This window comes from Takifugu rubripes, chromosome 1, assembly GCF_901000725.2.
Source record: "Takifugu rubripes chromosome 1, fTakRub1.2, whole genome shotgun sequence".
Classification (NCBI taxonomy): Eukaryota; Metazoa; Chordata; class Actinopteri; order Tetraodontiformes; family Tetraodontidae; genus Takifugu; species Takifugu rubripes.
Window position 1 is genome coordinate 16,737,897 of NC_042285.1, and position 13,570 is coordinate 16,751,466.

The 13,570-nt window shown below is 43.1% G+C and overlaps 3 protein-coding genes and 1 long non-coding RNA gene across 7 annotated transcripts; 3 read left to right on the forward strand and 1 right to left on the reverse strand.

Moving 5' to 3' along the window:
- The first annotated feature begins 35 nt into the window (after positions 1-35).
- mitd1 (MIT, microtubule interacting and transport, domain containing 1) lies at positions 36-2,257 on the forward strand. The gene is made up of 7 exons (XM_003961741.3): positions 36-329; positions 423-524; positions 754-890; positions 1,375-1,461; positions 1,558-1,670; positions 1,754-1,814; positions 1,894-2,257. Exons 1-7 carry the CDS (start codon positions 185-187, stop codon positions 1,987-1,989), a joined length of 741 nt encoding a protein of 246 aa, XP_003961790.1. The 5' UTR covers positions 36-184; the 3' UTR covers positions 1,990-2,257.
- LOC105417062 (uncharacterized) lies at positions 897-10,949 on the reverse strand. Of its 2 annotated transcripts, XR_964897.2 has the most exons (6): positions 10,814-10,949; positions 10,269-10,327; positions 9,569-9,701; positions 5,002-5,033; positions 1,337-1,584; positions 897-1,048 (listed from the first exon to the last, which is right to left on the reverse strand). It is a non-coding gene; the product is annotated as an uncharacterized lncRNA (long non-coding RNA). The 2 variants fall into 2 exon arrangements; XR_003889359.1 differs by lacking the exon at positions 897-1,048 and having other exon boundaries at positions 1,057-1,584.
- Positions 3,589-10,651, forward strand: cracdla (cracd like a). 3 transcript variants are annotated; one of them, XM_029840705.1, is made up of 10 exons: positions 3,589-4,040; positions 5,018-5,071; positions 6,066-6,210; positions 6,308-6,443; positions 6,509-6,670; positions 6,985-7,224; positions 7,315-8,353; positions 8,958-9,853; positions 9,965-10,085; positions 10,179-10,651. In XM_029840705.1, exons 2-10 carry the CDS (start codon positions 5,023-5,025, stop codon positions 10,373-10,375), a joined length of 2,985 nt encoding a protein of 994 aa, XP_029696565.1. In that variant the 5' UTR covers positions 3,589-4,040; positions 5,018-5,022; the 3' UTR covers positions 10,376-10,651. The 3 variants fall into 3 exon arrangements, with proteins under 3 accessions (XP_029696565.1, XP_029696569.1, XP_029696574.1); XM_029840709.1 differs by lacking the exon at positions 3,589-4,040 and adding an exon at positions 4,489-4,942; XM_029840714.1 differs by lacking the exons at positions 3,589-4,040; positions 5,018-5,071 and having other exon boundaries at positions 6,087-6,216.
- creg2 (cellular repressor of E1A-stimulated genes 2) lies at positions 10,865-13,459 on the forward strand. Its single transcript, XM_003961740.3, has 4 exons — positions 10,865-11,369; positions 11,740-11,909; positions 12,365-12,478; positions 12,711-13,459. The coding sequence occupies exons 1-4, from the start codon at positions 10,929-10,931 to the stop codon at positions 12,850-12,852; spliced, it is 867 nt and encodes a 288-aa protein (XP_003961789.2). The 5' UTR covers positions 10,865-10,928; the 3' UTR covers positions 12,853-13,459.
- Positions 13,460-13,570: the final 111 nt, after the last annotated feature.

Here is a 13,570-nt window from a genome sequence, read left to right on the forward strand (position 1 = left end):
GAAAAACAAAAACAGCACTCATCAGCCCAGCGTAGAATAAAGCTCAGTTTCACCCGGAGTTGTTTTTGTGGCGCAATTATTTCCCTGTCAAGTTAGGAAGTTACTTGTATCATACGTTTTCTGAGAAAGTCATAGGCATGATTTCCTAATTTTCCTTCTCTAAATATACAAGAAACCTGTGAAAATGACACAAAATCATGTGTCAGGAATGGAGGCGTCTGCAGTCTCAGTCCTGAAGCGGGCTGTGGAGCTGGACCAGGGCGGCCGCTTCCAGGAGTCTCTTGTCTGCTACCAGGAGGGCATCCAGCTGCTTATGGATGTATTGAAAGGTCTGTCTCCCTCCTTTAAATGTGTAGCCATTACAAAGAGGTCGACGAATAAATGAATCCGGCTTTAAATGCTTTTTCCTGTTCCTTTATTAGCTGTGAAAGATGACTCAAAGAGAGGCCACTTCAGGGACAAAATAAAAGGCTATATGGACAGAGCAGAACAAATAAAATCCCATGTTAACCAGGTGAAAGAAGGTAATCATTCATGAGTAAGGCCTAACTTTAACTGCTCATCTATATTACAACCATCTTATTGATTTTCTGAGGACCTGCTAAAACTATTAATGTTCACATAGTGTGTACTTGCACACAGAAAACCAGTTAATGTACAATTGTAACAAAAATGTTGTTTCGGCTTAACTTCAGTAACTAGTATTGTTTTCTTCCTTCTTGAGTGGTCTCCCTCTGGTCTGTGTGGTTTCAGATGGGAAGTACCATGAGCAGATCAGAATAGCAGAGGATGCTACTGGTTACAGCTATGAGGCTCTTTTTAAACCATATATCAGCAGTCTACTCACCGAGGTCTGGGTCGAAGATCCATACATACGACACATCCACCAAGTAAGAACCTTTTTTAATGTTTTTTGTATCATCAAACTAAAATATACACATGACACAAGTTCAAGCTAGAGTGTGTTTTGTGGTTGCTCTGAGCCTCTTGGCTGAAAATCCACAACAGCTCCCGTGTTTCAGTGTTTCCATTTCTGATAACTAAAAACCTGGAAGAAAAAGGCCGACTCTTACTTAAGGGTCCCTGTAGTTAAATGACACAATACCTGTATCTTTTATTATTTAATCTCATGCTATTATAATGCAAATAGAAACTGATACATTGAAATAGACCTAGAGTAAATTCTGGTTAATACTAACAAAAACCAGTCAGTTACATACAAACATAGAAAAACAACACATAAATTACAGTACTGTTAAATAGTTGTGGTGGACAACAGTCTGCAGCAGCTTACTGACTTAGTTAGAACCTCAGCATACAGTAATAGTTAACTCACAGGACTGTGTCAAGCCGGCCACCTTCTCTCTGCTTTAGTTGTATAATTTCCTGCGGTTCTGTGAGATGCTAGTGAAAGCACCCTGCAAGGTGAAGAGAATCCATCTGCTCACCACACAGGATGAAGTAAGTCCTTTTGACGGTGGTTACAGTGGCTTGTTTAACTGTTTTCCTCCTTTTGTTGAATGCTGATTTTTCTTTGCTCTTCATCCTTTCGGGGAGGCTGAGAACTGCCAGCAGAGCTACGCCCTGGATGAAATGAAACAAAGTCTCAGTGCTCTGGGCATGACTCTGGATGTGGAGTACTCCTCCACTATACATGACAGAGAGATAAGGTACAGCTGCAACAAAAACATGTTTAAGACGATCCTGTTTAAATTGAGCCTAATGAAATCATCATGAAATGTACTGTTTTTAGGTTTGATAATGGTTGGATCATTAAGATAGGAAGGGGGTTGGATTACTTTAAAAGACCTAAGGTAACAGTCATATCACAGCATTCTGAAACTGCTGGTGTCAGAATAACTTATGTACCTGCTATATTTTTACATCTTCTAGGGACGATTTTCTGTGGGATATTGTGATTATGATCTGCGCCAGTGCCAGGAGACCACTGTAGATATTTTTCACACTAAACACACCAAAAGCCTATAAAATTCATGCTTCATGTTCATGTTTTCTCCAACACACCAACTCTTCAGACCTGCTGCATGATAAATTCGGTTGGAGTTGTCTTTTATAAACCTCTTAATTCTCGCTACACATTATCACATTTTTTATTTCATTTGTTTTAAATTTACAAGATGTTTAATTTTTATACCATACCTTTTGAAACTTGTTTTTATTGATTTTGGCTTTATAATAAACTGTGTTTTCTTTGTTTACAAATTATGTAACATTTTATTAAACCTACCATCAAACACTTCTGTTTATTGTTCATTATAATACATAATCTGTCTTTAAATGGGGAGTGAACTATTAAGTTTGTGTATTCTTGGACATGCAACACAATAAGCATCAAAATGAAGACATTTTGGTTGCTCCTCCTACTCCAAATTGCTGTTGGAAGGTCAAAACTTGGCTTTTAGGTTAAAACAGTTGGGGATTTAGCTGTGATGGGCAGGGTGGAAGTTTTTAATCAGAATCTTAATTCAGGCCTTTTTCTTGAAAGCTGATTGTGTCCATATCAGGCCCCGAACCACAAATGCTAAAAAGAAAAACAGCTCTGTCTTACCACCACATAAGATGTGCATTTACTGTAAATGTGTGAAAAGGCTGTTGGGTGGGCTTCCCTGTGTCATCAGCAGTCATGGCACAAATGTCTTTGCATGAACTAAATAAACGATCACTCGTGTGAGAGGTTTCAAACAGCATCTGTGATGGGATTATCTATCGGCCTTAATCCTGATATGTTCAATCCTCATCCGGGCTCTAAGAAGAAGAAATTATAATCTATCAGAAAAACACATGAACATAGATAATTGTGACAAACCTCAGTGAACCTCTGAACAGGAGTTGCAGCAGGTCCTGTAAAGCAGCATATTAGGCTAATCTTAAATAAGTGCAGCTAATATTTATAGAAGTGTACAGATGTGCTGTAGTCATATTCGTTGCTCAACCAAAGCCTGCTGCATCACTGTGGTTGGTTCATATGCAACCTGTATTTTGTGTGTAATCCAGATGTCACCAGCAGGGTGTCTAGTCTGGTGGAGTCAGATTTATTGTATGCGAATGAGGAGCTGGGTGGAAGACACAATTCCGCCCACATACCCAGACTCACATAGAAAGTGTGGAGGCTTTCCACTCCGTAGTGCCCACCCTCTCTCTGATGCAGCCCAGTGGCCTAGATAGTGCTCCCAGAGGTTTCTTTAAGTAAATCTGTTTCTTTGATTATTTGACATTTTACTGTTTCACGGACCAGGGCTAATACAGAGACGACCTCAAGGAAAGCTCAGTGTGGATAATTAATATTCAAGTGCTTTTGAATGTCCTTCAAATTTATCTGTAAAGACGTAAATGTAAAATCCACAAAAACAAAGACATTAATGATTCTTTTTGCTCCACTTGCATGCATTTGCATTTACAGTACAGGATCCCACTGGGGGGGAAGAGCGAGCTCTGGTTGTGGCTAAATTAGATATATATATATATATACCTTTGTTTAACTCTTCAAAAGACAAATTGATTAATGCATATTTGGTGCACACATAGACAAGCCAGGGTGTAAAAAAAAAACAGTTCTGTGAGGTGTGTTTCACCGATGCCTGTCCTCTTTCCAGTGGGAGCTTTATTTTTTTCCCTCTACTCTAATTTCTCAGCCTAAAATCAGGTTAACGTTTTATAAGGAGCTTAGCGCAGAGGGCCACAGTGTGCCATTAATGTAATAGAGTATCTCTCCCTCTCTTGCTCTATCTCTCTCTCTCCCTCTCCCTCTCCTTCATTCTCCTCTGTCCTCTTTTCTATTTGTGCATTTGCTTACTCTGTCATGGAATGTCCTTTCCTCTGACTCTCTCCTGCTCTCCCTCCCTGTCTGCTTTTCTCTCTCCTTCCACTTCCTCTTGCTCCTTTTCCTCTCCATCACCCGTGACGACGTGAGCCAGAGGTGTGGAGCATACAGCGACACAGCTGAGACGGGACAACTCGGCTTAGAGTCAAGGACAAATAGAGGAAGAGAGAGGAGCAGCGGTGCTGCTGTTGGACCCCAGGTGAGTTGTGAGTATGGGAGTAGCTTCACATTAGGTTTTGTTGCATTTTCGAGACGTGAAAGTGCTCCATCTGAATCGCATGTGTCAAAGGAAATCTGTGATTAAACTGATGTTGTGGATTGTTGTGAAATCGTACAAGGATCCCTTCACAATGTCAGTAATCCAGAGGATTATCCCTGGTTTCTGATGGGGCTGCAGTTTGACTCAGTGAAATACAAAACTCGGTGGTTCAGTCCAGTTGGCGAATGCTTAATGATGTTAAGGCCTGTGCTTGCACGTCTGCGGACAAGATTGAAACACTTGGAATATTGCTGTCAGTTCGTGTTGCAGGCTGAGCAGGCGACAGTCTTTGTGTGTGTGTGTGTGTGTGTGTGTGTGTGTGTGTGTGTGTGTGTGTGTGTGTGTGTGTGTGTGTGTGTGTGTGTGTGTGTGTGTGTGTCCAGATCCGTCGTCCTGCATCAGGCTTCAGTGCTGAATGACACTGTGTTAGCAGCAGATGCACCCTGGACTGAATCCATGAACACATGGAGTGAATTTGGATGTTTGTGTGGCCACCCAGAGAGACGTATTTTTACACTTAGTCTCCTGGGAAATCCGGTCCAGGTGGCTCTGCTTTGTGACAGGGTGATAGCTATACTCCTACCACAGTAGTTATGGTCCTCTACAATCTACACACAGTGCTGCTTTCTTCCCTCATGGCGCTGCATTTGCTGGGTTTTGTGCTCAGTAGAGTTCTCAGTAAGCCCTGCCTAGTTACAGTAAAAATCTGCGCTGATAACAGCAATAAACCTTTGAACCACAAGTCCAGTGTCACATCTTCAAGGGAGGGCATTATTTGCATGTGTTGTCTGCCAGGGAAAAATGTAAAATGCGCTCGAGCATGTGACAGCCACCTCTAAAAAGTGCGTGTCTGACACTTTTGTCCATTTTTAATTACAGCTGTGTCTCAGTTTGATGTTACCTCTCTGCATTTCCAGGGCTGATGGAGTCTTTCTGTGGAGAAACAGAAGAAAGTCGGGACGACGTTTCAGGTGAGAGTGTTTACCTGCACATTTGCACAAGAGCTTCAAAAGGTCGCACAACATTGAAAGCTGAATATGTTTGAACAATAATAAGTTTATAATTTCGTAATACATTAGAAGTATGTTTATAGGACGTTCTGTGATCTGAACAGGACCCTCTATTACACTGCTCAAAACAACCAGAATACCAAACAGGAAATGCGCCCATAAAAGAAATTCATTATTTTGATCTGTAATGGTTGCTGTAATTACACAAATATAACGCATTTGCAACGTGCAAACCTCAAATGTTAATGTCGGTTTACTCAATTCTTCAACAGAATAGCCCTAACTCAACCCTAAACAGGCATGGATTTTGAACTTATTGGTTGGGAGGTCAGCAACATAAACAATAGAAGGGTGGAGAAGTAGCTGTGGGGGCCAAACCTTGAACCTTGAAATGGTAGATGTTGTGTTCTTTGTTACTAACAACATCCATCGACATAAACTGGAAACAGGGGAAAAGATTCAAATGTAATTGTGTAATACACAAACTGTATTGCAGTAGTTGTATGATCTACCTCGATAAAACTCACAGTGAATGTCACTTTTATCAGTGAATATTTCAATATTGACATAATCATTGAAAGCATAGCATAGAATAACATAGTATAGCACAGAACGGCAAATTACCAAACAATGTCTGAAGAGAAAATATCAGTTAAGGCATATGTATTATGCAAAGAGTATGACAAGAAAGACCGTTGACCAAATATGGTATTTCATGTATCTTTTATAATCTAATTTGAGAATTTAAATTGTGATTTAATATTTCTAAAACAAACACATTTTTTATGTCCTAATGTTAATAATGACACTGAAAATGTAGAATTTGATAATAAATCAAGTATTTTTTAAATCTCTATGAAATCATTCATTTTTTAGTTTGTTTGCTCAATTATTTTTTCTCTCTAAATTTTCTGTTCACCTATTGACAATAATTTTGTCGGTTATCTTCTAATAGGACGTAAAAAGTCCAGACTAAAGTCTCTGAGAACTCGTCTTTTTGGGAAGAACAAGCGAGCAGTTGAACAGGAACAGGTGAAACTCAGCCAGTCAGAAAGTGACATAAGAGCAGGAAGGGGGCTCGGATCAGAAGAAGATTTGGCGTGAGTGTCAGTATGAGTATAAATATTTGCATTATAATTGCAGCTAAGCTCTGATTTTTACCTCGATGGATTAACCCTTTTCCTCCCGCTTCAACAGGTGCTCCCAGGGCATGATGGGATCGCGAGCTTTGTCCCACGACAGCATTTTTTTGGCTGATCAGGTTCTGACGGAAGTTGAGCCAGTCAGGATTTTATCCCAGGAAAATGTTCACAGCAAAATCAAAGCTCTGCAGGTAGAATCTCTTGTAATTTCAGGAATTTCAGCCATTCTCAAACCTTTGCTTCATTGCTATCATAGCTGAAGCTTCAGCAGCAGAACTTGCATTTGGGGCCTCCGCCTCTGGTTCTGCCGATCAAACGATCAGAGGTTCTGGAAAGTGGATGCCAGGATGACAGTCTTCCCCACAGCCCCCGCAAGAACTCAGGAACAGATATTGGAGCCTCACCAACCTTTACCAAGGTGAGTCAATCAAAACGACAAACACCCCAAAGCCTTTATGCATCTTTTTAGTTTAGCGGTGTTTGAAGGTTGCTGTCGTGCAGCTTCAATAATTTAATGTATCATTGCACCAGTCTAAGAGCATTTAAATCATCTGCCAGTCACTCTTTTTAATTCAGTAGAGTTGCCATGATTAAATACATAATTGAACAGAACATTCTTGGTGATTTGGGATATGTGGAAACAAGTTGACCTTTAATATAATTAATCTGTAATGGTGGGAAATATTGTTAAAGGCGGGGTATATTTACCTTCTATGGATTTTTTTTTCTCAGACAATATACCAGCCATTGCCTCTTCCATTTTTGCTCACACCCAAACTTCCACTCACTAAATCTGTGAGCCAGCCTCCATCACATCCGTCTGTGATCTCCAATTCTACCACATCTGAACCCCCGCTGGACTTCAGCTCTCCAGCTGAATTCATTCCCTGCTTGGATACCTCTGCAGCGCGTCACCGAGTGTCCATCAAGCCCAGGAACCAGAGGGCCAGCACCAAGAAAAGGGTTCTCACAGTGCGTGAACCATTCTGTGTCTGACATGTTATGAGGACAAACCCAAAAGGCGTACTTCTTGAATCTCTCTGTCCTCTTGTTTCTTCACAGGGTGAGTCTGAGTCTCATTTGCCCACCCAAAACAACGCTGAGAGGCCCGAGTCTGTGCAAGAGGAAGATGTTGTTGCTCAGGAGACGGTGCTGTTTGATACGGACCAAAAGGAAGAAGATCAGCCTGTTGCATCTCAGTGTCTGAGTACAAAATTCCCAGATGAACCAAACTCCCCATCGAAATCATCGAGCTTAACGCAGCAGGACCAAGCTCTCCTGGGGGGACTGCCCTCTGCCCCTCCTCCGGTGCTTAGAGTGAAGCTTCAGCGACCAGCGGACAACACAGATACTAGACGACCACATTCATCGTTTATACCATCAGAATTGAAAAACATAAGGGAAGGGATGTCAGAGATACCGCCTGTGTTGTGTGACAAGAGCAATACTGAAAGCTCTTCTAAAGGACCCTCAGAACCTGCACCCAGCACACGAGAAATAAAGAGACCCTCGCCAGGTTCGGGGTCCTGTCATTTCTCTATAACCACAGCCAGATATAGAGATGTGGAAAGACCTCGATCAGGCAGCTTCGTGGGAGTGTTGGAGCAAGCAAGGTGCAGGATTGAGAATAGAACCTGTTCAAGTATGAAGGAAAAGCCAGAGTTTAAAGAGCTGCGGCAAAAAGGGGGGCCCTTTCCTGGAGGGGCTCCAGACAAGAGCTCAGCTCTTCTGTGGGACAGGAGGGACAGTCAACAAAAGATGGAGCTGGCATCTTCGTTTCCATCTGTCACCACTGAAACTGCTGTGGCAGCAGAGGAGGAGGAGGAGGAGGAGGAGGAGGAGGCAGTGCGCAGCCAGAAAATGCTAAAAGAGGCAATGGAAGTGCAAGAGACTGGGAAGGATGAAGTGAAGACAGCGTTTGGTGTCAAACTCCGCTGCACGTCTCAGTCGATGAGATTACGGTCCTCCAACTACATCACTAATCCAGCGGCGCTGAGCGCTGAGCAGCGTGACGATCCAAAAAGTCACATGACAGAAAAAAGCGACACCTCAAGCTTGGTGTCTTGGAAACCACCCACAGCTAAGGACCACCAGGTGTCAGGTGAGAAGTCTCACAACACCATACAGATGGTTCTGTGGCCTTTTCCTCAGGTTTTCACAGCACAGCTTCCCAAAAATGACTACATACCACCAGAAAGAGCCTGCAGCTGGGCGGATGGCTGCAACTCTTTCATACTTATCTGACCACAGCCACAAATATCACACCGCCTCAAATGACGGTTGTTCTCTTTCTATTAGCTTTTGTTTATTGGCTGTCGTGTGCACTCAGATGCTGTTTGAACACTAAAGGTCACCGGTTTGAATGAAGATAACAGAATGCGACTCTGCAATGTGATCCTATTGTATATAAACCATTAATAATTCATTTTAAGTTTGTGTAGTTATGGACAGGACGTGACGCTGAAGTTGTTGTCAATGGTGTCATGGCACCTCCAATATGACATTAAAAACAGACATTCGAAAAAGAGAAAAAGGAATTTATATTTCATCACAGTCTGAGGCAGTCTGGACACTAGTCTGACAGGATGAAACATTAGTTCCTCATTTTGCTCAAGCAAAAACATTTTCCATTATCTCAGGGGACTTTTGCACTTTAACAGATCCTCAGGCAACAGAGGCTTTAAGTGCATCTGACTCTCTTACAGATCCAGCCCCACCAGGCAGGCCCGTTAGGAATAACCTGCCAGTGACCTGCGATCCTCCCATCACACCAAAGGACCTCCATGTGACCTCCTCTAAGCTCAAAGAAGCTGAAACCTGCCCTCAAGAGCCTCAGCCCACTGCACCAACTGCCCCACCTGAGGTGTCCTGGATGAGCCTGGCCATGGAAAAGACCAGAAGTCTCCAGCAGCTTTTTGCTGGTCGATTCCCCAGAGATTTGACAGGTGTGCAGGCTCGACCACAAACTCACGTGCACGTGATGAACACGACAGAAGCTCCGGCTGGGGAGCAACTGCAAACCAGTTCAACATCACATGACGCCACGAATCACCCTTCAATGGAAGCAGGCCAAGCTGAAACACAGCAAAGTAGAAATTCAGCTCAGGCTGTGAAACCAAAGATGTCGCCTCTTTTGGCTGCAGACCAGCAAACCAATAAATGCCACTCGCAACCAAACACAGCTCAGCCCACCTCACAGCCTGCATCCGTATGGGCTCACCCGCATACAACACCATCTCCTCTGTCTTCTGTACAAGCAGAAACCTCACCTCAGTCTGCACAAACGAGTGTTGCACAGTCGCTCGCTCAGTTTTACCTTTCCTCGGGTCAGAAACAGCATCCTTCACCCACGTGGAGCGATAGAGGACAAGTCACCAGCAAATGCCCATCAGCTCCGGCCAGCGCTTCTGCCAGCTCATCAGTGAGAGCTTCACCTCTAGTTTCTGCCTCTGTAAGAGGTGAGAAAGAAGAATCCATGCAGGAGAAAGGGAATGCATCAGTTTCAGGGAGACAGGCAATTTGGTCAGGGTCAGTCGGCATGAAGGCTGCTTTTTTGGAGAAACAAGCACAGTGGACATGTGGACACAGTGGGACCAAGACGGTTTGTACTCTTTACTCTTTGTAACTGCCTTTAATATTTCTTTTCAATGCTTTGTACGATGTAACTATATTTATTTATTAGCTACTATTTTGCACATCCTATCTTCCTTAGGTGGACATAAAGAAAGCTTCAGCTGAGGGGCAGATGTCAGAAGAGTCTATGGCCTCAACCAAAACCACACATCTAAATAAAGACATAGATTCAAAGGAAGGACAAGGACTAAAACCAGCAGGTGTTTAATTCAGATTATTTACAACGACTGCAGTTGCTATCCCATATGATATTCCATTGTGCAACAACATGACTGATTTTTTTCCCTCTTCAGATTCAAGTCCCATCAAAGTCCCTGAAAGGACGTGTGAGGACAAATGGCTACGTAAAAATGTTTTGTCGTCTCCATTGAACTCGCCCTCACCTGCAGTGCCTCCGGCATTTCAGTCTGCATCTGACAGCAGCCAACCCTCTTGGATGGAGCTGGCAAAAAGAAAGTCAATGGCCTGGACTGACAAGTCAATGGACTGAGAGGAACAAATATTTTGCTGAACAATATGTGTCAGAAAAGGTGCTTTACTCTGCCACGGCTGTTGTGTCATTGCATCAAATATAAATATTGAATTTTATGTAATTGTAAAGCATCATAAGAGACTTAGATTACATATTCAGAGGTTTGTTATAGTCTAACTACTGCAGAAGATTTATCCAAAATATGTTTTATGAAATTCAGAGAAGCTTTGCTGTTATCTGCTCGTCTTTGAAAATAAAGTTCCAAAAGGGATCCGCCTCTCGGCTGAAACCAAATTGTATCGTCATCACTAATCTTCTCAAAACACTAGTTTTTCCCAACATCATATCGCTTGAATTCAATCGAATGCACCAAAATGTATATAAAACTGAAGCATGAACAGATGGGAGGGTTTTGTTTTGTGCGTCAAACGGTGTAAATCGAGTGCTTCTGTTTACCTGTAGGAGGCGCTGTCGCGCCGCTCTGTTGTGAAATCTCCTCGTGTCGCGGAAACAAAGACACGTGAGGAGGTAAACAGTGGCTGCGGTGAGCGCGAGCGGCCTCTGAGTCCTAATGGAGGCTCGTTCCTTTCCCTTGGCGGTGGTCTTGGCCAGTGTCCTGTGTCTGTGTCGCAGTTACACCCTGAGAGGCGGCTCGGTCTCCTGGGTCGTCCCTGCCAATGATGTGGCGGAGGACGCGGACCTGTCTGAAGAGGACGCCCCGGCGTTGCTGGTGGACAGTGCGGGGCTGTGGAAGCAGGCTTACTCTTCGCCCAACGTCGTGGGTGACAGCGCTCAGAGTCCCGTGGAGCTGGTGGAGTCTGAAAACGACAATGTGGCGCAGCTCTCCTCCCGTCTCTTTTCGTATCGGTTGGAGAAAGTGCAGAAGCCCGCCAGCAGGAGCAGCAGTCCTCCTTCTGCACCTCCTCCTCACCAGGAGACCGCCAGGACAGCCAGATATATCGCCCATCAGAGCGACTGGGGACATTTAGCCACCATTTCCAACCAGGACAAGGTAACAGACGGTCTGGCAACCCTGCTCACTCAATGTTACAACTTCATAACACTATTCTAACATGGTTCCTAGTTTCTTTTTAATGTTGGTGTTTTGTTCTGCCTTTCTTAGTTGTTTTAATTAGATTTGTGTTGAATAAGGCTCCGATTTAGAAAAAGTGACAATGTCCAGGTACAAGATTAAACACAATTGAGTTAAAAAATCTATTTCTCTTAATTTCTTGGCTACAGTCCATAAACTGGACGTAGATGAGAGTATTTCTACATTTAATCTGAAGGATAGGAATATTATGCACTGCTGATTTAAATTAATTCCAAGTGAAATGACAAAGGTGTTGGACTAATGTTAATTTCCATCTCTTGTGCCGCAGATAAAAGGTCTACCCTTTGGGAACATCTTTTCGGTGAGCGATGGCCCAGCGGACAACAGCACTGGAGTCATTTATTTTTATGTGACTCCAATGGACACCACCGTGTCGGACCTGAGGAGTAATCCTCATGCTTCCCTCACGTTCTCGGAGGCGGAGGGAGAGTTTTGCAGGCAAGTTCCAACGTGTCAAACACAAGCCTTGCTAGACTCATTTGCAAGGAAACCAGTGAACTAGTGCACAAGTTCTGACGGCATGAAAGAAAATCCGTAAGGTTTTCTGTGTTTTACTTTGATTTGAAAACATAAAAAGTCACGAACAGTTAAGGTACCGGTAATAGCCTAGAACAGGGGTGCCCACACTTTTTCATCGCTGACATCGTAGGTTCTGCTGCACTTAGCGCTGTTGCTTGCGCTTGATTGGTCACCTGAATGTCAAATTCAGTTGTCATCTAATTGGCTGCCCCGTATATCAATCAAGTGACGGGATGAATGATAGGCTGATATTTTTTAATGTCACTCCGATCGACGTAATAGGCACCCCTGGCCTAGAACAAGCTACTGCTATTGTTGTGCTATTGTTTTGTGTGACATCTTTTTTTCAATAACATGTTTTTCTGTGTTTAAAGGCAAATGGCGTTTGACCCAGAGGATCCCCGATGTGCACGGCTCACGCTGACAGGCAAGATGGTTGAGGTGGCACCAGAGGAGGTTGCCTTTGCAAAGGAGGCCATGTTTTCTAGGTAATTTATGGTAGTGGTGCTTTATTGTGATATTGAAGAACCCAATAATATAAGATATATCTTTTTGTGTTCTTAACTAGTTTGCCTTTTTTTGGTTTTTTTCTTTTCTGCCACTATTTACACCCAAGTGCAAAGAGCACCCCTTGATTGGTTTGAAGTCTCCTGGAAGTGCTCTGACCCACCGTTTTGTCTCTACCGTATGTGTCTCCACATGTTGGTCTTATTGTTACAGACATCCTGTGATGGCAAAGTGGCCAGTGGGACACAAGTGGTTTTTCATGAAGCTCGACTTGATCCAGGTCTGGTTACAAGACTGGACAGGAGGCATATCACTGGTTCCACTGGAGGACTACTTCAAAGCTACACCTTTTTGAAATGTCACGTGCTACTTAGTATTTTAAGCATTAATCTTCAGATACTGTTGTTGAAGTTCAGTTGTTTTTCCAACGGTCAATCATTTTCCAGTGTTACTGGTGTATGAATGTATTTATATGATAAAGGGGTGTCCAGACCCTGGCCTCGAGGGCCACCATCCACCCGTGTTGTCTGATCTAGAGGGTGAACAACTCTTACATCTGGGGTCCCACCTGCCTTGTGAAAGCTGTTTTCTGCAGAGGAGGAAGGGAAAGCTGGATCATGGCCCTCAAGGACTGGGTTTCGACACTCCTGATATAATAGTTGGACATCTTATAAGATGTTAAATGGTCAAATATCTTTTTAAAAATTTATTTTGATAGTTTGTAATAACCTGTCACTTTAAATGTGTGTTTGCACTCCAGCTGAATGTTGCCTTACTGATGTACCAAAACTAACGTCTGTATAATTTATAATTGTAACGTGTTTTCAGCTGCAGTCTCATGCTCGGTAGGTAAAAGTAGCTGGATCTTCCAGCAATATGAATTGCAGAGGCAGATTCTCAAACTCTTGGGTCTAGTGCCTGGATTACTAATTTCAGTAAGTAAATAAATTGATTGATTCAGGTACAGGTTTCTTTCCCTTGTATAATCCCATTAAACGCTACCTGTCCTAGATCTATATGGACAGAAGAAGGGAATGTTTGTTTGACTTTCCATCACATTCTGTGTAGGTCTG